The sequence below is a fragment of the Cyprinodon tularosa genome, unplaced genomic scaffold (assembly GCF_016077235.1).
Source record: "Cyprinodon tularosa strain WSP-4 unplaced genomic scaffold, ASM1607723v1 ctg1333, whole genome shotgun sequence".
In the NCBI taxonomy this organism is placed as follows: domain Eukaryota; kingdom Metazoa; phylum Chordata; class Actinopteri; order Cyprinodontiformes; family Cyprinodontidae; genus Cyprinodon; species Cyprinodon tularosa.
In genome coordinates, this window is record NW_024038152.1 from 31,610 (window position 1) to 55,909 (window position 24,300).

General features: G+C 40.4%; 1 protein-coding gene across 4 annotated transcripts; it reads right to left on the minus strand.

Moving 5' to 3' along the window:
- Positions 1-967: 967 nt before the first annotated feature.
- Positions 968-24,300, minus strand: LOC119778453 (protein CIP2A homolog). Of its 4 annotated transcripts, none has more exons than XM_038277664.1 (22): positions 24,185-24,300; positions 23,862-23,964; positions 22,398-22,545; positions 22,207-22,319; positions 21,147-21,241; positions 20,959-21,055; positions 18,019-18,129; positions 17,529-17,674; positions 17,362-17,437; positions 13,052-13,282; positions 11,192-11,354; positions 10,907-11,054; positions 10,646-10,745; positions 10,457-10,575; positions 10,191-10,365; positions 8,089-8,163; positions 7,872-7,982; positions 5,829-6,025; positions 5,504-5,617; positions 4,170-4,252; positions 3,896-4,035; positions 968-1,284 (listed from the first exon to the last, which is right to left on the minus strand). In XM_038277664.1, the coding sequence occupies exons 1-22, from the start codon at positions 24,268-24,270 to the stop codon at positions 1,138-1,140; spliced, it is 2,778 nt and encodes a 925-aa protein (XP_038133592.1). In that variant the 5' UTR covers positions 24,271-24,300; the 3' UTR covers positions 968-1,137. The 4 variants fall into 4 exon arrangements, with proteins under 4 accessions (XP_038133592.1, XP_038133591.1, XP_038133594.1 ...); XM_038277663.1 differs by having other exon boundaries at positions 18,007-18,129; positions 24,185-24,298; XM_038277666.1 differs by having other exon boundaries at positions 18,007-18,129; positions 24,175-24,196.

Consider the following 24,300-nt stretch of genomic DNA (forward strand, 5'->3'; position numbering starts at 1 on the left):
ATCAATACAAATTTTTAATACTCCAAAAAAACGACAAAAAGATCCTTCTTTCTACTTTGGCAATTATGGCTTTATTTTAATTCACCCCTTAGTTACCGCTGCTCAGGTCAAAGTAGATTTAAACTACATAATTAACCTACATAATTGCCTTGTAATACCATGACAATCCAGACCTAAATTAAATGACTATGTGAACTAAATGTTTTACATATTGAAAGGAAACAAAGAAAATGTTGTAATAGCAATAGAAGGAAACATTTACATTTGAATAGATATAAACGAGAACAATGAGAGAGAAACATCCAAAATCTATGTACCTTTTCACCTGGCTCTTCGTCCAAAAATAAAAAGAATGCAATGCAATATTTGGTTTGGATATAATTTAGGGATTCATTTTGGTAGAAATTAAATAAGGTTTAGCATCACCTATTGTGAGCTGGAAGAGATAAAATAATGATAGTTAGACAAAGGGGTTTTGTACGCTTGGCAGAGGATGATCAGCCACATATAGTTTCTTAAGAGCAGGAAGAGCCATGCTGCTGAGAGCGAACCATCAGTGTGGAGCATGAAAGCTAAAAGAGTGCAAAGACGCATTTCTGCACAAGCACAGCTGGAAGAGCAGAATTTGTTAGAGTTGAGCGCGTGGTACCGGACCATCCGGGTTATTTTCTCTCCTGTCGCTGCTGCCATGATCCATCTGTGGTCATGCAGAATGAGCACCGCTGCACGGCAGGTGGGCTACGTGACCAAACAGGACGCAGCAGCACGGCTGATACTGCTTGGCAGATTACAGTTCCATGATGCAGTTTATAAGTCTAACCAACTACTTGCTAATTTTTATTTAGTGACGTCAGCTAAAATCAAACCTATGACTCAGAGACTTAGTCATCAAAGATCCACGTTTAGCTCGTCAGTTTTCGTTATCGTCATGAAAAAAAGGAGCATCAACGAAATAATTTTGTCATCATTGACGAAAACAACACTGCTTGAGACATTTTAGTCTCGGCAGCTTTTGAATTTTTATTAAATTCATAAACTTTAACACATAAATGGATAAAAACACAAAACATAGCATAAATAGTACAGTTTAGGTTAAAGTCCATTAAATTCGACCTCTTCCAGGTGATTTGTCTCTCCTCACAGCGATAGGTTTACATTGCCCTTCAGCTTCCCGCTGCTCAGGCTGTGAATCATGGCGATCATGGCCGAGTTTTTGTTAAGCTCCTCTTCTTTTTGCTTCAACTTGACCTCCAGCTGATCTTTCTGCAGCTCCAGAGATGATGCCTGCAACACAGTAAAGGTTCGGGATTTGATTCAAAGGCTCAACAATAAATAAATCCGATCATCTTTTTTTTTTATGTTCATTTTGGATCATTATCCTGAGTGGAGTGGAGAGGGCCACCAGGGAAGTGGTGGCCTAATGGTTAGGGCATAGAGCTTGGAATCCTAAGGTTGGACATTTGAAACTAGGGCTGGACGATATAGAAAAAAAGCTTATCATTAAAAAAAATGCATATTGATCGATATCGATAATTATTGAAAAGATTTGAAACCATATTTTATGTGCAGCTTTGCCTGGACATTTTATGATATTGCTAAATTATTTAATTTTAATAAAGAACACAAACACAGACTTCCAATTAAATATTTATTTAACCAACTTTTTTAACCATAACAGAATTGTTTTAAAGAAAAATAACTCAAGAGACCTGAGTTATGTTATTAAATACTGACAAAGAATAAACTAAAGTGACCAGAAAAGTGACCAAAAGAAATATAACAAATAAATAAATAGAATACCCTATTTGGGTGGGAATAGTACACCACCAGCTTGTGGTAATTAAAAGATTGTAGGACTAGGCTGCCATGTAAACAAACTCCACTCAACAAGAACAAAAACCCAAACAAAAATTAACTCACTCTTTAGTCTAACATTTCTATGGGGCATTTTTTCTCACCCCCATTCATTCTTCTAGAGGTGCTGCTGGCACCTCGTTATGGTTCAGCTGAGTTTCCTGCTTTAACCTGAGTTATTACTTTGAAGTTTCTGGCGCCTCAGCATTTTTCTCTCAACTGTTAGAACTACGTGGGAAACTGCCCAGAACGGAAAATATATATATATTTTCCCGAAGATTCCTCGGAGGACGACGCAGATGCGCGCCGGGGCCTACACAGCTCGTACTCCTGCGGGTGTGAGCGGCTAAGATGATAAAAAAAAAGTTGGTTGCGTTATCAGACTTCGTTTTCACTGGTTTGTGACGGCGTGCCTGGGTCCGCGATTGCGATTGGTTGGGAGGAAGTAGTGACTAGCATAAACCTACATGATAGGCTAGAATGAGAAGGAAGGAAAACTGCGTTTCTTTATCGAACTTTTATCGACCCTCTTTTTTTCTATTGCGCCACACGTCTATCGATCGATATATATCGTTATTGAATTATCGCCCAGCCCTATTTGAAACCTACTCCCACAGACTGCCACTCTGGGTCCCTGAGCAAGACCCTTAACCCCCCGACTGCTCCCTGGGAGCCCCACAATGGCAGCCCACTGCTCCCCAAGGGGATGGGTTAATGTAGAGTAAATTTCGTTGCGCTGTACTTGTGACAATGTAATGACAATAAAAACGCTGGAAAAAATCAATCAAAACCAGCTACATCAACCAGCTGCCATCTGAGAAAGATAAAATAGATTTTATCCACAGGCCACTATGGTCCTGAATGATGCAAAACATAACCAGGATACTGTTACTGCTCATATTCATTTTATCTTCCGTTTAGCGAAAACAGTAGCAGAAAATCCCCGAGAGGCTGGCCGGTGTCAGACCAGCATACCTATAGTCAATATGCACGCGCAAGACTTCCGATTTGCGTTTATCCCTTCAGTTTTGTACGAAAAATAGACATGAAACTTCCTTGTCGGGCGTGTATCCCTTTAGTCGTGTACAAAAAGACTATTTAATTACTCACTTTTTGGTGTTTTTTGAAGCGTATGACGATCTGACCTTAAATAGTTTTTTTTTTTGCACATGACTAAAGTAATACACGCCCGTTGAGGTATTTTAATGTCTATTTTTCATACAAAACTGAAGGGATAAACTAAAGGGATAAATGGGTATTGATTATGGGTATGCTGATCTGACCAGGTATGCTGATCTGACAGAACACCGGCCTCAGGCAGCTACTTCCTAGTGACAGCTCACCATCAGTCTGTGGGGCTATGGAGGTGCTTCTGATCTTAATGTGGAAAAGCATTGAAAATGAAGCACAGGAAGCTTCTTTGCTGCTCAAATCATGTTTGGTGTGAACGCAGCATATCTGTCTTACCTCCATTAAATGCTCTCTTATCCTTCCCAGTTTGAAGACTAGTAAAAAAGAACTCTTCTGTTTGACATCATTAGATTACTGATGAACAGTTTCAGACACTGATGAAATTAAAAATAAAACGTTTTAACGATCTCACAAATGTGGATATAAAATATATTTGAGATTTTTTCCAGCTAGCATTAATGTTTATACATTAAAGCTTTGATTTTAGACTGAGCTGCTGCCATAAGAGATGAGTTTCTTCTAAGGGTCTTAACTTGCTTCAGCAGAGGGAAAACCTCAGATCCTGCCTCACATGATTCGTATAAATCCAGTTAAGCATAAAGCGGAGGTCAGCTGTGTGCTTGGTGTTCGGAAACGCAGCCTCAGTTAGTGGTTATAAATCTGACTGCAGGAAGAATAGAAAATGTATCGATCTGTGTGGATTAACGCTCACCACAAACTTTACTGGTTGTAAGCCGCTCTTAACCGGGTTTTTATAGAACCAGTAAATAACAAACAGCTTTGGTTGAAATAAAGCCTCCTTTTTTAGCTGTAGGGTAACCAGGACAAAGGCTAACGGCTAAACTTTTACCTTGATGCTGGCGTCCTTCCTGGCTTGTTCCGTCTTGCTCAGTTCCTTCCTGAGAAGGTCCACCGTCTCCTCCAGGTCCCTCCTCTTCTGCTCCTCCAGCTTCAGCTCCTCCTCTTTAGATCGCAGCTCTGCGTGTAGACCTAACAGGACACAATTACAAATAAACAGCATAAAAGGAGGCATTCCAAAGATTTACAGCCGATATTATCAATCTATAACCGAGTTTAAGAGGCTAAATCACTGCTGCTTCACCACATGAACGGCTCAGACCGACCTGTGATGTCACTGTTTTTGTTCTTCAAGTCCGACTGAAGGGATTTGATCTCCTCCTCTCTTTCCTGCAGCGTTGATGTGATTCTAAACAGCAGAGGGATTAGAAAAGCTTTGGATATTTATTTGGTTCACATACGGTGTAGCTACCAGATCTGCTTATGTCCTGCGCATGCAAGTGACGTTAAGGGCGGATTATACTTCTGCAGCCGCGCCCATCAAATGTCGTTTGGGTCTGGTTGCGAACCAGTTTTGCTGGTATGCTTCTATTGTACTTCCAACCGGCACCATCAACCGTTCATCCTAGTTTTCCATTATTGTTATTACTCCTCGGTTTTTAAAAATGGCGCGCCCCGGCACCGAATTGAGAAGGACGACCACACAGCCGGAAATGCATACCAAGGACCAATCACAGTTGCTTTTTGTCTGCTCACTTCTGCTTGAGGTCTGCGCGGGTTTGCGACCGTCCGACGCATAGTCAGGATTTTTTTGAGGTGTGCAACGACGGTTGCAGAATCTCTGCGCGGGGGGCGTGGTCGGGCATGGAGACAGATTTGATAGTTGCAGAGGCTGTGTCAGAAGTATGATTTGGCCTTTATGCTTCATGATTGGCTGAACATTGCTACATAATGTAAAACATTGTGGTTTCCTAGAAAACGATAACATCACGCAGCGTCGGGAGCATCTGTAGCGTTAGCGTGTCTAATGAATGATCAAGTTTTACCTGATTGATAACAAAACTGAAAAAAATCTGTTTAAGGTGAACAAAGTAACTGCGAGGCCATGTTATAAAGCGGGAGAGCTGAGTAGCACTACAGCTAGCTGTGCTCAGAAGCTAACAGGTTAGCCTCTTTTAGCTTGGTCAGTTAGCCATTTTAAGCTACAGTACTTTTAGCTTTGTGTTAAAAACAACTGTTTGCCTTCTTTAAGTAAAATAACTGTTTTGTCAAAAATCTCTATGAAAGGGATTTTTTTTTAAGATCTTCCTCTGCGCTCAGATCTTGATAAAAGAATAAAAATAAGCTGAGACTTCTGTGTCAACATGGCAGAGCTCAGTCTGTCTTAGAACACAGTACTTTCCTTCAAGACTGACGATGATTGTTTTCTACTTGCGGCTACTTTAGATCGGCAATTTGAAATAGTAGCAAATATGGGTAATAATATGTTGAAACTCCAGAAGAGATTTGATCCTTAAGAAATGGGTTGAATAAAGTTTGTCCGAGTGGAGTTGCCATATGAGGACGTCATAAGAAGGGGCGGGGCCCCCAGCAGATCTGGTACCTACACCAGAAAGTAAACTACCATTAAAGCCTCCGGCTGTGATGAAGAGTTTCCTACCTGTCCTTCTGCTGCTGAAGCATTTTGTGGTCTTTCTTCAGAGCGTCGTTCTGTTTGTTTAGAGACATGTGAGCCGCCTGCACCTCCTTCAGCAGACGCTCTGTTTCATTAAACCTGCAGTAAAAAAAATAAAAAAGACACATCAGATCAGGCATTTTCTTCAAGGAAAACAAGGTTTCGTCTTTAAGATCTGCATCATTAAGCAAACGTTACGACCAGAGCCTGAACTGCTTCAAGTTAACGGGATCTACTGATGGACATAAACAGAGATGTTTACATAGAAAAAAAATGTGAGGTTTACTCTGATGATCTGTCTGCCTGTTACCTGTTGAGCAGGGCGTTGTAGGCTCCTTTGAGAACTTGGTGTTCTTCAGAGTCCTTCTGCAGCCGGTCTTTGTGCTGCAGCAGCAGCTTCATGTCGGCTTTAGCTCGCTCCATCTCCAGCACCTGGTTACTCAGCTCGCCCTGCAGATCCTCCCGTCGACGCTCTGTATCCTTCAGCAGACCTGCCAGCTTCCGAGCCTGCAGAGAGGAGAGTGACTGCAGATAAAAAAAAATAAAAAGATCTGAGCTTCCGCTCATGGTTCAGGTTAAGTCAAGATAATGAGGAGGCCTATTAAAGAGAAACCGAGGTAAACATGACCTGATAACATCTGATGACTCGTCTACTCATCCAGCATCAAACAGCGAAGATCTCATTCTTTCCCATCACCGCAAATACTGTCATAAGTGAATCTTAAAATAAGTGCATTTTCTATTAGTTTGAGCAGGTAAATAAGAAGATCTGCCCATAGAATGAGTATTTAAATGAGAATCATATTATTCACTTGATTACTTCAGGCTTGAGACCCAAAGACAAACTGCTGTGTCATCAGCACGCACCTTTTAAAAAACATAGGGGCTTAAATCAGGGCCTTGAGTGACACCATAGCTGGTCTAACGTATCCATGGCTACCAGTAATGTTTCACTGTCAGACAGCTGAACCAGATATAGACAGCATTATAAAGCTCAGCCAGACGATTCAGTCTGTTGGAGTACTGTATGGAAGGCAGGACTAAGGTGATTAGACCTGAATCAATAACCTTTAGAGCAGGGGGAACCAATTACAGATCAGAAAGTATCGAAAATCATCAACCAATAAAGGGCCGGAGACATTTTTTATATAATCTGTTACTTTAAACAGAATTTAACACTGAGATAAAATTAGGTGTTTATGCATCCATGTTTGACATTGAATTTTTATACAATTTTACAAAATTCAATGTAAAAAAATTATATAAAAAAATATATAGTAGAAAAATTGACAATTTTTCCATTTTAAAATCTAAAGTGTTCTTTTAAGTAGAGAGCAACAATCTTTCAGTTTGATATAGAAGATTTCCTGATTCGCATATTTTATAAAATACCTGAACTGTCTATTTCCTGTCTTAATGTTGGCAGTGGGCTTTATGCTGCCCTGCAAGGCTTTAAACCTGTTTTGAATGGAAACTAAGTCATTCTAAAGCACATATCAAGGAGCTCATTTTGAGCCTGGATCCATATTTATTTTTGATTCTGTTCATGGTGGAGAATCCTGCTTCACAGCAGCAGGTTGACCAAACATCCTCTAAATGTTCAGGGTCATCTTTGAGCACCATTTCACTTTTCTTTCAGCAGTTCACCACAGTTCTTCCAGCAGTCCACACTTTCTCTGCTCTCTTTTTCTCATCATCTTCTCCTTCTTTCCCATCGCCCGGCTTGCCACAGGTTTGCCTGCTGTGTCTAAAAGTAGCAGCAGCAGCAACCCAGACTGACAGCAGCTCTTTGGATCATTTGTATCACATGCAGCCTGGAGGACTTTACCATATAAACAGGAGAAGCAGCTCAAGTGAAGTTAGACTGTCGTCGGACAACATGCAGTAATCTATAAATGTTTTAAATCAGGTTGGGTCCAGATTAGCCAGCAGTTGGGTCCAGATCCGGACCCCAGTCTGCTAATCCGTGAGCTCTGGTGTAGATGTTTCCCTTCAGGGGTTCAAGTGTTCTTGAGTCATTCGACTTTTTAGGATCGCTTCCAATCGTCGAAGCAACCCTGATTGGATCGACTTTATTTTGGCCACAAACAAACCTGCAATGAGACCTTTTTATATCATATCTATTTATGTGAGCTATCCTTAAAACTATATCATAGGTCATGCAGACTGGAGAAACTGGGTTTTGGCTCTAAATATTTCCAATGCTTTTCAATGATTATTGCAGTGAAAGAGAGACTAATACATGCTGGATTTTCCTGCAGTATGCGTCATCATTTTTAAAGCAGCGTCATTTTCCAAACGATTAATAAATGATTAAAAGCACACTAGTTCACCTGCATTATGTAAGGTTTACCTCTGCCTCAGCCTGAGCTCTCTGGAGTCGATACTCTGCGATGAGACGGTCGGCCTGAGAAAGAGCCAGAGCTTTGGCCTCTAGAAGCTCCTGGAGGCGACTCTCCTTAGACTGATGGGGAGCAATGAAATAAGGTTAGCTGAACCGGAGTTTTAAGGCAGATACCAAAACCTACTCCAACACTGCTGCAACATCTTTCCTTTTTTGTTAAACTTACAGCAAATCCAGCTAATTTCTGCTCATAGACGTCAATGACCTCAGAGAGAGAAGGGTCCTTCGTCTGTTCCTGGAGCTGCAAAAAAGACATTTACGAACAGCTGTAAAGCATGTAGGTGCATATTACTAGCCTGACGTAGTCCTACTCAATTCTAGTCAGAATATGAGTCTGATACTGCTCCATAGAGCTGTGATTATGGGGCGTGTTTCGAACGAACCAGGAAAAAAAAGGCCTCTGCACTCAATTGGATAGACCTACAACCAATAAGAGCAACGGAGTGCGTGACGTATGTTAAGCGAGGCATAGTTGTTGTCCACAAAAATCAAAGTGTGCAGTTTCACGCCTAGAATAAGAAGATGAGACTTGATCGTGTTTCTCTGTTCCTCTTTTAAAATTAATTTGCTGTCGATATCTTCTAGAACAGACCTAATAGCAGAATCTACTCACCCAAACTCTCCAGCGGCAGCCATTATTGTTGTCACCCTAGCGCGCTTTGGTCACGTGGTTGATTACGTTACTCTTGATCATCTGTCCATCATCGTATAAAGCCCGCCCTGACAATTTGATTGGATCGCCTGACAGTGGGCGATAATACTCGCGCTACTATGGAGCAGAGCCAGACCGAACTTCCCCGAACTCAAACCTTGTGGGCGGGACTAAGTTCTGACTGGCACCCAGGCTAGCATATTACTACAACCGGCAAGGAAATAATCTGCTTCTGGTTTGGTCAGGAGACATTTTATATAAAATGTTCCATCATGCTTTATCCCTGCTGGGGTCGTGAGGGGTGCTGGTGCCTATCTCCAGCTGTCAACGGGCGAGAGGCGGGGTCCATCCTGGACAGGTTGCCGGTCCATCGCAGGGCAACACAGAGACAAACAGGACGACCAACCATTTACACACACTCAAATCTAAGGGGAATTTAGAGAAGCAAATTAACCTAACATCATGTTTTTGGACTGTGGGAGGAAGCCAGAGTACCCGGAGAGAACCCACGCATGCTCAGAGAGAACATGCAAACTCCATGCAGAAAGACCATGGGCCGGGAAATCGAACTCGCAACCTTCTTGCTGCAAGGCAGCAGTCCTACCCACTGCTCCACTGAGCAGCACTAGGATAGAAACAGGAAAAAAAAGAAACGCACACCAACTTATTTTCTTCATCATCATATCTGATGTTTTTAAAGGAAAATGTTCCCAGTGTTCTCAAAAGATCCTTTAAAACTAATTTGTGTATTTGGGAGATTTGGAGAAAGTTTCAAAGGTTAAATCAACAATCAGCAGAGTTTGATGCCTGAACTAAAGAAAAAAAATATTAATGAACAAACCTCGGAGACGATAAGAATCATCATAAAAACCCAAGTTACAGCTTTTAAGTTATTTATATTTAAAGACTTCTGCTTTTCATTTGGTACAAAAGTGGTTCTTTTTTTTTTGGGTAATGAGAGACAATGAAAACGGTTCAGGTCAAAGCAGATTAAGACGTTAGAACGGCCTCGTCAAAGTACAGACCACAATCCTTCCAGAGAAGAAAACTGATGTCTACAGATGATCTGTCTGAATCGACTGAGCTTGAAATATTTTGCAAAGAAGAAGAAGTAAGGCTGCAACTAATGAGTTTTTTGCTAATTTTCGATTAATCAATCAATAATCAGACAGCAAAAAGCCCCTTAAAGAGGATTCAATACAGAATTTAAAGCAGATGAAGCTAAAACTATAATATTTGATGAATTGTTAGCAGACGGAAAAAAAAGCTTCTTGATCCTAAATACTAAAATGTTTTTTTTTTTTTTTTACATTCTCCCTAAATTACTGCCGAGTGGGTCTGTTTATTATTTCAATGGTAGAGTTTATATACACCCGTAAATTATTAATCGATTACTAAATCAGAAGAAAAATATTTTAATAATCAGTTCATTAAAATGAATCTGATTAACAGTTTCAGGCCTAAAAACTTAATTGAATTTGCAAACCTCAATATACTGACAAGATAACATTTGCTTTGCATCAATCGGTCACATAAAATCCTCCAAACTTCCTGGTTTTCTCAAAGCTGACATCATAAAATCTGAACAGGTTCAAGCCGTTAGAGACTGTTTGCACCTCCAATCCAGCCTGTATCTTCTCCACCAGGTTGTTCATGCTTCCGTAACCTTTGGAAACGTCCATCATGCTGCCGTTTGTCTTGGGAGGCGGGGCCTCCTGCACAGCGACACGCTTCGCCGACAGCTCCGCCTGTCTTTGAAGGGCGTTGTTGGCGGCCATACTTTCCCCCAAACTAGAACGATAAAGTTAGACAAATTCAGTAACAGGACCAGCAGCACGTCTGTCCCCGCTCCTTAATCTATTGGTTCCTGCAAACAACTCACATCGACAATGGGAAGTCTGGAAGGGGCGTGGCTTCCAGCAGCAGACTGAGGCCGGTCTGGACCTGCTCCCTGGTTTGGGACGTCAGAGCCAAAGCGAGGGGAGTCACAGTCCTCTGGTCCTGATGGGGGGGGCAACATTAGGCTGAAGGTTTAAACGCAGGTGAGAGACGATGGGGGACATTTATTTACCTGCAGAATCCTGTAGAAGCTTGTCTCCATGTCCTTCACCTGCTGCCTCAGTTTGCTCATCAACTCCAGAGTCTTCAGCAGAGCTTCTGCACACAGCTGACTGAGATGAAAACCACACCACTTCAAGCTCAATTCACACAATTTATTTAAGATAACATATTGCTGCAATACAAAAACTTTATTTTAACTAGAAATCTGCACATAGAACATGTCATGCAAAACTCTCTGATTGTGACTTTAAGCAGTCTTTCTCTGACTCACCTGAGGTCCTTACTGCTGACAGGAGAAAGGCAGGTGAGGGAGCTGTAGCTATGACAACAGGAGAGGAGTATCTCTACCTGAGACAGGCAGAGCTGAGCGCTCACCTGAGAGGACACCATAGATCTGGTGGCCTCCACGCAGCAGAGGGGTAGAGCTGGTAAAGGAATCATATAAAACACAAACAACCACAGCTGGAGCTCTGAGCTTCAGAATCCCTCCTCTAAACGGCTCAAGTAAGCTGGAATGTACTAATAAAGACACGCTGAGTCTAACTAGTAAGGATATTGAGCAGCAGGGTGGAGATGTGGGTGACGCGCTGGAAGTGTTTTCTGAGGTGAGCGTCTCCTTGCTCTTGAACGGGGCCTTTCAGCAGCCCCAAGACGACTGGAAGCAACATTTCCACAAAGTTCAACACGGACTCAGACACCCTCTCTGCTCCCAGCGACTCCTGGATGGACAGAAAAAAAAGATAAGGACTGAAGAGGAACGACAGACTCAAACAAATGCAGGAGAGAAAATTAACTGCTTTAAAGTTCATAGCTGCAGATATTATGTCAAAATACTAAAAATCTAAACTAGCTATCAACACCCTGGTAAATAATAAATCATAGTAAAAGCTTTATCAAACGCTTTCTCAACAGAATCACAGATTCTATGAAATAGTATTATTATCCTTTTGATGTGCCAATAATCTAGAAATCTAAAATTAACAATGACAAAAATATAAACAAATAACACCTGCATTTAGTATCAACCCAAACTGGTATTGTATCCAGCATGATTATCACAATAAAAATAATTCATATGACCGTGCTGCTGCATAGAGTTTATTTTAAATTATTTATGGGATGGAAAAATGTGAAATTATTTGAGAGCAGATAATAAAATATAGTGTGTGTTCACATTAAAAAGAGCAACACCGTAGATCCTTTTCTATAAATGTTTGCTTGGTATAAAACAACGGAAACATGAGCAGGATTTTTAATTCATGTAATTGCTGTCCACCTTCCATGTCTGCAGAATCCATTTTATTCCCTAATGTCACTAAACCCTGGTTGGTGTCCAGCATAAAAAGCTGATGAAGCAAGGCTTATTCTCTAGGTAGCAGCAAAGAACTGAAGAACAGTTGCAAAGTGATTGGGTGGATTCCCAGTCATCCAGGTCATAGTCATTCCAAAAAAGATTAAAAAAACAATCCACTGTACTTTCTTTCCAAGCTTGATGACGTTTCGTTCCCACCCAGGAAGCAAAACATCTTCCTGGATGGGAAGCGAACCCCCTTTCGAGAGACAGACAGGTATCGGATATTACATGCTAAAAAAGTAACCAAACGACCCCCATTCCAAAGGGGCAGACCCGTTTGTTTGGTTTAATCTGCATGTTTTCTAAGCCAAAATAAGGCTAATAGACATGCAGGAACATTTGTTTATCTGACGCTTCGTATGCATGTTATATATCCAATACAAACCTGCTAGTCATATGACATTATATGAATCTGTGTTTGATTACTTCAGTCTTTCTCAAAGACCCAGATGTATGAAAAGCAATCTGAACTTTAGAACTACATAGAACTGCGCAGGGCAGGCATCCCCAACCTCGGTCCTGGAGGCCCACTGTCCTGCAGGTTTTAGAGGTTTCCCTGCTTCAGCACAGCTGATTATAATGATTGCAGTAGACCAAAAGCCTGTTAATCAGCTTTCAATTAAAATCAGCTGTGGTGGAGCAAGGAAACCTCTAAAACCTCCAGGACAGCGGGCCTCCAGGACCAAGGTTGGGGATGCCTGGCATAGGGTATAGATCTTATAAAAGCCTAACTGCAGTCAGACAGTAATGGCGATCTCTACTGTCAGTTTGTCAGCTCTATGCTGCCATAACTCAAAGATGTCTGCCTCCATAAATGCGAGACCCGCTCTTAAGTAATTATAATAGTAATTTCTATGGTGATGCAAACTTAAAGGAGGAGATTTTCAGTTTGAAGATGATAACAAATAACCTACTTATGTATAATATATTACATTACCGTCAGTAAGCCCCTTTAAATATTACACACTGGAGCTTTCATTTCAAATTTAGCATACACAGATTTACTGTGGGTATTTAAAAATTCAGTTTCTGATGGCACAAGTTTCTGTCCATACTTCCTACCTCCAGCAGCTCATTCAAAAGCTGCAGCGTCTGCAACAAGCATTTCTCAGCGCCCTCCACAGGCGAGCTCAGCCACTGCACCAGAGCCAGACCGCACACTGGTTTCCGTCCTCCGGCTCCCTCTCCATGAGCTGCAACTCTGAGTTTGGGTCTGGCTGGTCTGAAAACCACATCGCAGAGCTGCGAGCGCAGACCTGGAACACAGCACATGGCCAGGAGGAGCTCCAGCACCTGCAGCAGGAAAACAGGTCTACATCAGATTTAAACGGCAGCAAGAGTTTAAGTGAAACGGTCCTTTACTTTTTGCAATATGATAGACAGGGAATATATCTGTGATGTTTCTTTAAGGCATGCGAGTAAAACTAGCAGCAGTTCAGCGGACAGGATGAATGAAAGGTAGCCGGCGCTGGCTGATGACATCATACACACTCCGCTTTGTTTAAAAAATATATATAAATGTAAAAAATATAACCGCGGATATCTGGGCGACAGTGATTCGCCTGCATGTTATGAATGCTGGCGTACCATAAAGAATAAATTATGACCGGTTTAGTCTGTTCCTTCAACTCGTTGCCCATAGACTTTTTTAGAGACGATGGGCAACGAGTTATTGGGCATTGTTCAGTTGCCCAAATTGGCAAAACAAAAAGAAATTTCGTTTGGAAACAGCTCACTGGACAATTTCATCTTTTAAAAGTGCAGCCTTGAAAAATAGTAAAAAGGACTGTAAATTTACAGTAATATATATATATATATATATATATATATATATATATATATATATATATATATATATAATGATAAACTATAATAAATATAATAATAAAATACAATACAATATAGGAAGACATAGGTATAGGAAGGCGTTACTTGGATATAACCTAACGGAATATTTTCAGAACTGCTCCAAATGACACAGAACTAATATGGGTGAGTAGAACATGATCTAATAATGTAAAATCAAGGGGCCAATGAAAAAAAAACTGTTCCCATTTAAAAGTCTTCTTCCAGAGCCCAGTGCTGCAGGACTTTACTGCAACATTTGCATGAAAAATATCTTAGTTCTGCAATAATGCATAGATGTAGGAGCTAGCTGCAACTCTCTTATCTCCTGTGTGACAGCAGGCCCACTTTAATCGTATTACCACCACCTAAAGGGTGGGAGGGAGAAAACTAATGTCTTACTCTTGTTAAATGTATTGTGAATAAAAACTGAAAGCCTCTGTGATTTGAGAATTGCATTTTTCTTAACTGCAATGATATTGCAAATGCAATTAATTGCCCAGCCCTTAACTCTTATTCTTCCTTTGTCTCCTCTGTAGCAGATGCCATCACCTAGTGTATGTCTGTCTCCCTCCCACAGTCAAGCCATATTCAATAGTAATAGATAAATTACACATCTTGTTAATGTTTTTAATTATGACCAATATTCAAAAATACATCATTTGGTATTTAGTAGCAGGATGGTGAGAGAGAGCTGGGACCTTAAGATAACCCAACAGCCTGTTGTGGAAACGGGGAATCAGGGAAAGAATAGACCGTTTCTCTGGAGTTTTAGACCCGCTGATTTATACTCAGAAACCAGGTCGTCTGCGTGTCGCAGTGAACGAAGATATGCCTCCGCCCCAAAACTGTAGGTGACCGCAGACAGGAGGCCTCTGATTGGTCAAATCTACATCCGCTCTATACTGTGCGTATTTCCTGTTTGGTACCTTAACGGTTTGTTTTGTTTGTATGACCGCCATTTTGGAAAGAGACTCGTGAAGTTGGACCAGCTAGAAGAGCAAGATGCGCCAGATCGCTGGGACCCTTTTCGTGCACCTCGCTCTTCTAGCGGGTCAAACTTAATGAGTTGTTTTCCGCAATTTCGGTCATAAAAACAAACCAAGCCGGCCTCCTGTCTGCTGCACTGTCTGCGGTCAGCTACAATTTGGGAGAGGAGCAGCGGAGCGTCTGTGGAGGGGGCGGGACGTCTGGAGCCGAGGTATTGCATTGCACTTCTGTTATTTGCTGTTGTTTCTAAAAAAAAAAAAATGCATACCGATACTACAGCTTTCATTGATTTATTTCAAACTTGAAACTTTGTTTAGCCTTTAAGGTCTAAAAAAAAAAAAAAAAAAAAAAATTAATCGATTAATCGAATCGAATCGTGGGGCATTCTTGAGTATCGAAAATAATCAAATCGCTGGGTCAGGAAATCGATACTGAATCGAATCGCCACGATGGGTGTGATTTACACCCCTAACAAGCATGTTGTGCTGTTTGGAAACAAGTAAGCTTGAAACTTTGAAAAGTTTAGGAAAACTCATGGAATGCCTGATAACCATGGGATTATTTTGGATGTTTGTTTGCTCTTTGGGACAATACTGTCCGTTAGTGATGGGATCATGAGGCGGCATGAAGCGTTCAACACATTTGCAAATTGTATTGATATTGTGTCGATACTGTGGCAGTGAACACTGACACATGCTGGACATTTAATATTCCTGCAGGCAGCCTCTTTGACAGACTAAACTCATACCATGGCTTATAACATGATTGAAGCCGTTGATTTTTAGAATGTATTTTATATCTATAGTTTGAATTGAAAATATGTTTGATATTCGAGCATAAAAGGGGAAAATTTAAGTGAACATTTGAATAAGGATGTTTGTGGACTAAGATTTATTTGTTTAATTTTTCTTCAACATAACTGATGAGGAGTTTATGAATTTGGGGAAAATGAAAAGAGAAAAAAATGATAGAACTACAGAGAGAGAAATCTTCAGCTTCTTCAAGAGCAATCAGACAAGAAATGTGACTTGAATAAAAGTTAGTGTTAAAGATTAACAACATTGAATTAGTAATAATTGGTTTCAACCTGGAATTACTGGAAATCTCCTGCAATATTAACTTAAAGTTAGGTATCACTTTAGAACTCTTATTTTCTTTCAATATGTACTAAAAAGAATTTCATTCCAACTCTTACAGTTAACAATTCGAAGACCAGCAGGGATTATAACCCAAATTAGCCTTCCAATGTCTACTGTTCCCTACCAGGAAGGACAGTTGTCAATTAGTCCTACGAAGCTTGCGCTGCCGTGCAAAGCCTAAAGTTGTGGTACACCAAGGTTTACAGCCTATCAAATATTCCTAGCTAAAGGCCTGTGCTTAATAATTTTCTTTAATAGGTCTCTCCCACAGCACTACATCTTGGACTTTTCTTTCTTGCTTTTTTGAACAACTACACTGGGAGTTAAACGCTCGATTGACTTCATCGCTTTGGCTTATTGACTAATTGTTTCCATGCACAGTGACATAATCCCGGTTACATGTTGTTATGGTAAATATACACAGAAAGGCTAGAAATAGTACAACAGTAGGATGCTGCAATTTGACATAATAACTTGTCGTGGAACCAGCGAAAGGTATTGATGTATAAATAAAAATAAATTAACGTGACAGCGACAACAGTATAACAAAACAGAGCTCAAACACAAAAAAGTGTTGATACGCTTAAAACTGGATTACTAAATTTGGGATCCAATATTCCTGATTTTTCACTGGACAGGAGCTCCCCGGTCGCCTCTACTAAGCTTTCATTTAACCACCGGTAGCTTTAGCCGACATTTACAGGCCCAAATATGATTGCCTGTCATAAATTACCTCCCGTCTTTAAATAACTTGAAAATTTTACCTATACCTAAAATGTTTTTATCATACTTCTTCAATTTATTTTTTCATTTCTATCCTGCTTCCTTTTCAGTTTTTGTTTCTTTTTTTTTTGGGACATGAGTATTTACCCATAATTTGAGTAAAAATAAAATGTTTTGCCAATGAAATGAGTATATTTCCTCCTAAAATCAGACATTTTGATAACATGCACCTAAAATAAGACAATGCAATAGTTTTTTTCTTATTACATTTTAAATATAAATTTTCTTGTTCCATTGACAAAGTGTCTCTCTTCCCTCCTCAATTGAAGAAAAAAATGACTTCTTTAGATTTCAGTTTTTTGCAGTGTATGTGCAGAAAGGGCTGGCTAAAAAGTATTGTTTGATTGTGCATACCCTCCCCCTGTGCCGGTGATTATATTATCCTTCAGCTAAGAAAGCAGTTTTCTTTTTTTTTAAACCAACTTATCCACCACAACCCCATTCCCTGTCAACATTCTGCTGCCTTTTGCCCGATAAATGCAATAAATCTGTCAGTAGAAACAAATGCCAACAGATTCAAAGCTGGAGTCCCAATAAAGCAGGATGTCCTGGACATAGCATGCTTTGCTTCATGTTTGTTTAGAGGTGAAGCTCATTCAAAGGTATGTGTCTCACCGTGGCTGCAGAGTCAGGGTCTTCACAGTGCAGCAGCCCCAAAACCTGCGAGACACATGCTGAGAGGTGCTGATACCTAGAAATAGAGATTTGGTCTTTCAGACAGATGCCCAGTGCAGCTTCTAGTGGTAAACACTAAGTGTAAAGGGCATTAAAGACCAGCTCACTTGGTGAGGTAATCTACTATTCTGGAGCTCTTCAACAGATCGACGAGGACATTCACAGCGTACTTCATGGTCAGAGAGCCGTTACCGTTCACCATGATGTTGAACACCAGCTGGAAAGTTTGATGGATGTTTTGTGCATCAAAAAACTGCAGGAAAAAAAATGTTGAGAATTGTGTTTAAAATTAACCGACTGATGGGAAATAAAAACCAAAAAAATAAAAATAAAAAATTTATCTGAAGTTCAGCACCTCTTAAGAAAAGCAAAATAATGCTGACAGTTTCTTCCAGACTGGAAAACAACGCACAGCTGCAACATATGCTATAAATTAGGGGAATCCTTGGTGTTGAAATGCATCTTCCAGTAAACCCAAAGAAGGCCCAAAACAACTAAAATGCTAACTTTAGGAAGATAAAACGGAGTTTCTTCACCTTTTGTTTGTTTTTTAGATAAAAACAGGAGAGAGTTGTTCCTACTTACCTTCTCTCCCACCTTCTCATTCAGAGTGAGGCTGGCCACAATGGACAGTGCAAAGATCACCACAGTCAGACTGTTATGAGCCATGAGGTTGAACAGAGTTCGGTAAAACCGCCTCACGTTGTCCTTTGAAAATTAGAAACATATTAAAAAACATACATTTAAAAAAACTAAATTTTTCTTTAAAATTTACATAAAAAAAAAATCATCATTGAAGACAATGTCTAAGAAAAAGATTCTATCCCATTACCAAGCATGAACAGTTGTGTTCTGGTTTACAGCTGTGTAAACCAGAACTAATTAGGCTTTTTAGAGTCGTAGGGAAGCTGCTGTTCCAATTGATGCATTTCCAAATTCTCCCGAGTGGTGCCCGACTTTGCCCGAGTGAATGAAGTGAATGTGATTAGTCGATTATCAAGGGGGCGGGATCGTTGTGGCGGAAGGTTTGCAAGCAAGTTTGACACACAGAGAGCCACGAGCCGCCCGTCTTCAGCTGGAAGAGGTGGCTGGGGGCGCTAACAGACATCCCAAGTCTCCCAGGAGTCTCCTTGATATAGATAGTTGTTCACAGATGCCCGCTAGTCGGATAAATGATCCCGAGTTTTATACTATGCGAGCTGGTATATATATATATGGTATTTGACCAGCACCAAATACCCTATAGAACATAACCAAATAAGCGTAGGTCAGAGATCATGATTCAGTAACAAAATGGGAGGCTGGGAAAAAACACCCCATTAAATAAGCTCCTGATTCATGATCTGAAGACTTTTGGGAGAATATTAGTTGGGCAGAGGAAACAAACTTCTCATCCTTTGGGGTTCTGATAAATCTGATGTTTTAAAAACAAACACTTTAAGAAAAAAAGGAATCAAAGCCGTAAAAAATAGATGTCAAAGTCTAGAGTGAATTCTGAATGAGAATCAGGGACATGACCTTAATGAGAAAAACTAAATTCCTTCACAGTGATGCAAAAAGCGAAAAGCCTCCCAGTAGCTGGTTCCATTCACTGATCTCCATCTACTCACTGGGCTGCTGATAGCCCGAACAAAGTGAAGCCATCGGCCGCCTTATGGGTACTCCCCACACTCATGGAGATGACAATAAAAATGCTAACATGTGTAGCATTTGACTGCTAGAAACAAGCAGTTAGCCGGCTGTGAGAAGACGCTCCACAGGTCATTTCAGTCAGTGGATGAACTAACCAAGAAAACCTGCATATACGTCAATGTGTCCTATAGTATAGTATGTAGCGTAACATTAGTCTGGCTATTCTGGACTGACTCGAATATATTAACTAAGTTAACCATTGACATTGTGTTTAACGTTAGAAAACAGAAAGTAGAGGAAATAGAAAGTGATTAATTGTGAAATGTCAGTGTAGTAATTATTTATCAAGTGGATGACGCCGTCGTTTTTGTAGTGTAAATAATCAGTTTAGCACTTTGGGCACACCTGTATTATTATGCTCCATTAACACATTCATTTTACTGTGATGGATGTTTATAATATGTTATTTTACATGATTTATAGACATCATTGACTTCATACTGACTATGCAATGTGATGTGCCTATTTTTTTTTAAATATAAGTTAAAGGAATCTACTTATGCTATGAAACAGCCAGTATGTGTCAAAGTGATGAATTTATCTTTATTTTTAAAGTCTTGAGTCCCCCTGAAAAAGAGAACATCATCATTGTTCCATGCTGTAGCGCACGGATTGTTTACATTGTGACCGGTCTAACTAGGGAGTACGGTACCAACAACGGGAAATCAGAAATCCAGGGAATATATAAAGATCAGTGGTTCCGACCCAGATGGGAACAACTAGTTATTTAATTCAAAGAGCAATTAGTTATCATACAGATTCGGGTTGGCTTGGAGAGTGTTTTCCCTTCGCAATAAAAAAAAAAAAATATATATATATATATATATATATATATCACTAAAGTCCGGCGTACACTGTGCGATTTTCTTTCGATTGAGCAATTTTCACCCTGATTGTGCGTTGTGTAGTGTACACGAGGTTACGAGGGGAAATCAGCCTTTACCACCACCTCCCAATCAGGAATCGTGAGGTCGGGAGAAAATGGTTGATTTTCTCCCGACCGTCGTGGGCAAATCGCTCAGGGCGCATGTGCAAAGAAGGATTCTTCTTCTTCTTCCTCTCAGATGTAAACACAGCAGCATGTCAGGGGTGCAATGAGTGAAATACAGTTCTGTCTGTAAAACTGACAGACCGTAGCAGCCACGTTTGCTCAGCTATGGCTTTTTTCCAAATACGTCGTCGCCTTTTCTTTTTAGGGCTTTCAGCACAAAATTGCACAAATTGCCAAGGCAGCGAGTTTCACTATAGTGAGCTCAATATCACCCTTCTATTTGTTTGGCTTCTGGATAGACGAGTCAGAGCAGCTCTAGCTCAGTGCGGAGCTGAATCCGACGTGGTTTGTAGTCATAAAATGTGAGCAGGTAGATCGCATGAGAGCGTTGGGGCGAACATAATTGGTGAGCTGTGAACAACTCACACAGAACAACTAAACCCTGCGGTTAGTCGTACGGTGTGAGCAGCAGCTGCATGCGACGACTGAAAAAAATAATTGCTCAGTGTACGTCCGGCTTAAAGGGAGACTTTCTGAGGCGTCTCCATCAGCAGAGGGAGTGAGGGTGCATTGTTGTAAACAGTCTAATCTAACAATGTCTTTATCTGTCTTAGAATATTTATTCATCTGTTAATAATATAAAACCAACCTCAACGACAGGAAGTTTGATTAGGAAGCTCTATCTGAACGACTCCGAGTCATAGTTCTGATGATTACCCAATAATCAATCAGTGCAGACCAGAATTTTCCAGGGAGACATGAGCACTCATATCAGAATCATGCGACTTATTTTCTCTAACCGAAAAAAAGCAAAATAAAAAACACTTTAGAGTGTAATCTTGTGAGACCCTCACCATTGACTTGATGTGGCTCTGCACGGAGGGGTTGTCACGACAAAGGTTGGCCATGAGGGCGAGGCAGTGCACGAGGATCTCCTCATTCTGAGACTGTCTGTGGTTATACACCAATGGTGAGAAGATAAACAGGCAGCAACACATGCCAAATGATCCAACTGCTCGCACTAAGAATTCAAGGGTCTTACATGTTTGTCAGGAGAAAAGCGATGAGCTCCTGGATGTAGCTTGTGAACTGGAAGCTATGAGTGCTGTACGTCAGCTTCTGCAGCACCTGAAGACACTGGAAAACAAGAAGAAAATAAAATACACAGTACTACTCTAAAGAGTAAAGCAAGACTTTCTTTTTAATCTTTTCCTTTAGCTAATTAAGCTTATTTCTTTTGTTATTTTCTCCTTTCTCCTGTTAGGAGGCAATGTTCTTATCTCCCCTTTATATGCAAATGATCAGATTGGTTGGGCACTGGCGCAGCACCAGCACAGTTCTCCTGCTCATTGAAGTTCAGGGTAGCGGCCGACTTAAAGCACATCAGAACCCTGCTAACCAAAAAGAACGCCAAGGGGGCATCCCATCCCATCTCTGAAGAGCTGCCCTGCATCATTTCAGCAGCTTGTATCTGGGATCTCATTCTTTTTGTCAGAGCCAGATTACCAGACACCAGCTAATACTGATTATTATCAAGAACCCAATTAGTTTGCATATCTTAATATTTGTACAGAGGTCTTGGCAAATCACCCACAACATTCTCAGTTATACATACCGAAACCAGGGTACAATTTAGCACCTTTCAACCTGCATCTATGCACATCAGGCCAAAGGCGTAGAAATGGTTTATGGCCCGAATCAAACAGCATCACCCCCAAGATAAAGCCATGACACCATAGAGCTGATGGCAGCCTGTGGAGAATCCAAAGCCTAAAAGACTAGATTTGATCATCATCCTTCAGGATTCAGTCCATAAGCAGATATCTGCTAATAATGATCATATGAAGGAGTATTAAGGCTACAGTCACCAACTCTTCCTGGTAATTTGAAGTTTTCAAGAATAAAAGCATCTGAAAACCTATCAGATGTTTTAAATTAATAAATCAAACAGAGGTGTAGTAAAATAAATAAAAATCAAACCTTTTCTTTGTACTGTAACCTTGACAACCCATGCATCTACATGGTATTACTCTAAGTGAACTGGTTATACCATATCATTATAGGCCCAGGGGCCAGATTTAGCAGCGGCGGCTGAAGCCTACCTGCAGCACCAGAGGCTCTCCAGGTGTGCTGCTGTGGCAGTGGATGACAGCAGCCAGGGTGCTGGTCAGGTTGTAACCTTTGTGGAGAATTTCCCGGCTGGCATCATCATTCCCTGCAGCAGAGAGAGAAACATAAAAGACGGCGATCCAGAAAAGGCCCAATCACTGCCCCATTTAGTGGGGCCCCTCACCCAGCTGGGCCAGCAGGGAGATGATGGCGCTGGTCAGGGCAGGACTTGTGTTTGGGTTTCCTGCCAGCTCTACCAGGCCACTCACACACTCAGTGGGTAGAAAGTGAGCCGAGGAAAGCAGGCGGTCAAATTCCAGATGGGAAATTCCCTGAAACACACAACAGGTAAGTAAGCAACAGAGGGGTGAACCGAAAACATTCAAACTCTGGACAGATTTGAAATGTAAGCAATCTTTTAATTTTGGTTCTTTTGATGAAAATTCATATTAAAAGTTTGGAGAGATAAAGACAGGGTGCTCATTCAAAACTTATAAAAAAGTATATGAAAGGAGCTGAAGGTGAAGGTAAAGAGACCTTAAAGCTTTTCTTTAACTACAAGAAGGCTTTTATTGGTTTAAAATTAACAAAGATATTTCTATTTATTATAAAGGTTTAAAGAATCATAACTTGGTGGGCTTCAGTTTTATCTAAACTATTTAAGCATAAAGAGATCTCAACTCCGATCAGAAACAAACTCCTTGGTAAAAAAAATAACCCAAAAAAAAAGAACTCACCATTAACCTTTCCCTTTGATTATGTTGAGCTTATAATGGATCTCTTAAGTGTACACAAACATGCTCTTGTTCAAATAAGATCTTGATGAATAATTTTTAAAAATCTTGACCAGATGTGATATTTCTCCTGCATATAAAGTGTTTATTAAATCAAAAGATGTAAACATTAAAATCTGCACTTACATGGTGGCATAAACATGCACACCCTTAAACTAACACTTAGCTGAAACACATTCTAGTTCACTTTTATAATTAGGATTCAGTCTTCTTGACCTCCTTGATTATACTAGATAACATTTAGGCATCATGGTTATACACTCTGCTGAATATTCCATGTATCCATCCTTTATCTAAAGCCATAGAGTGTTAATTAGCTAAACAATTTCACAAAGGTTTTAATTGCATAAAGAGAAACTGCAAGACCCCTACAGAAAAACCAAAGAAGCCCTGTTGAACAAATAAAGTTTAGACTTTTCAAACAGCATTAACCATCAAGCATGGTAAGGGCAGAATCATGCTGTGGGACAGTTGTGGAATAAGTGCAGTGTGCAGACTGGAAGGGGTAAAAAAAAAAAATTAAAAAAGTCAATTTCATCCTAATCTGAACAGCTTTAGTTTGAACAAAGATAGCAATAAAGCCTACTACGTTTACGCCTGACCTTAAAGCCTATCCAAAAATCTGGTCTTTGTCTAAACTAGGAGTCTACATTGGTTATATAAATAATAATAAAACAATAAAAACTGCTCAAAAGAGATTTGTATCCTTAAATGTTACATCTGAAACCCTTCAAAAAGGTAGTAAGGTAATAAAGCCAGAATTATAGTGCAACTACAGCCTTAATATACTTTACTACAACCTTGATGAATACTGTTTGGTTTGTGAGCTGCTAGGATCTGTCAGACGCTCTCACCTCCACTTGTTTGTGCAGCTGGGCAGCATGCTGAGCAGTCCTGCTGTCTCTGTACTGTCGGATGGCCAACAGCAGAGACTTTAGAGAGCTCGTTATATCCATCCTGTAGGAAACAAACCGAAGGGTGTAAGAATTAAACGCTCTTATTTTAACTGCCTTCCATATTGATCTGCTAACACTAGCTTAAAGATTAGCATAGTTTCACGACATCGTAAACAGAAATAAGGAGCTCGGTCAACATATAACCATGTTTTATACGGTTGTATATTCAATCTACAGCTTTTTTTTCTATGTAAGTTTTTCACTTTTTTACTTTTCTTTACCTATTTCTTCCCGGAAAAAGACAACAGCAGAGGTATAACAACAATGTCTCCCGCTTCTGCTTCAAACCGAGTATGGAAGAAACCATGTCAGAAAAAAAGGGGGGTGGCGAGCTAAA

Coding starts and splice junctions, on each gene's coding strand:
- LOC119778453 (XM_038277663.1), bottom strand. CDS start 24,270: ATGGTTTCTTCCATACTCGGTTTGAAGCAGAAGCGGGAGACATTGTTG. Junction 10,366..10,456: donor CCAGACTTCCCATTGTCGAT/GTGAGTTGTTTG, acceptor TTATCGTTCTAG/TTTGGGGGAAAGTATGGCCG. Junction 7,983..8,088: donor AGAAATTAGCTGGATTTGCT/GTAAGTTTAACA, acceptor GCTCCCCATCAG/TCTAAGGAGAGTCGCCTCCA.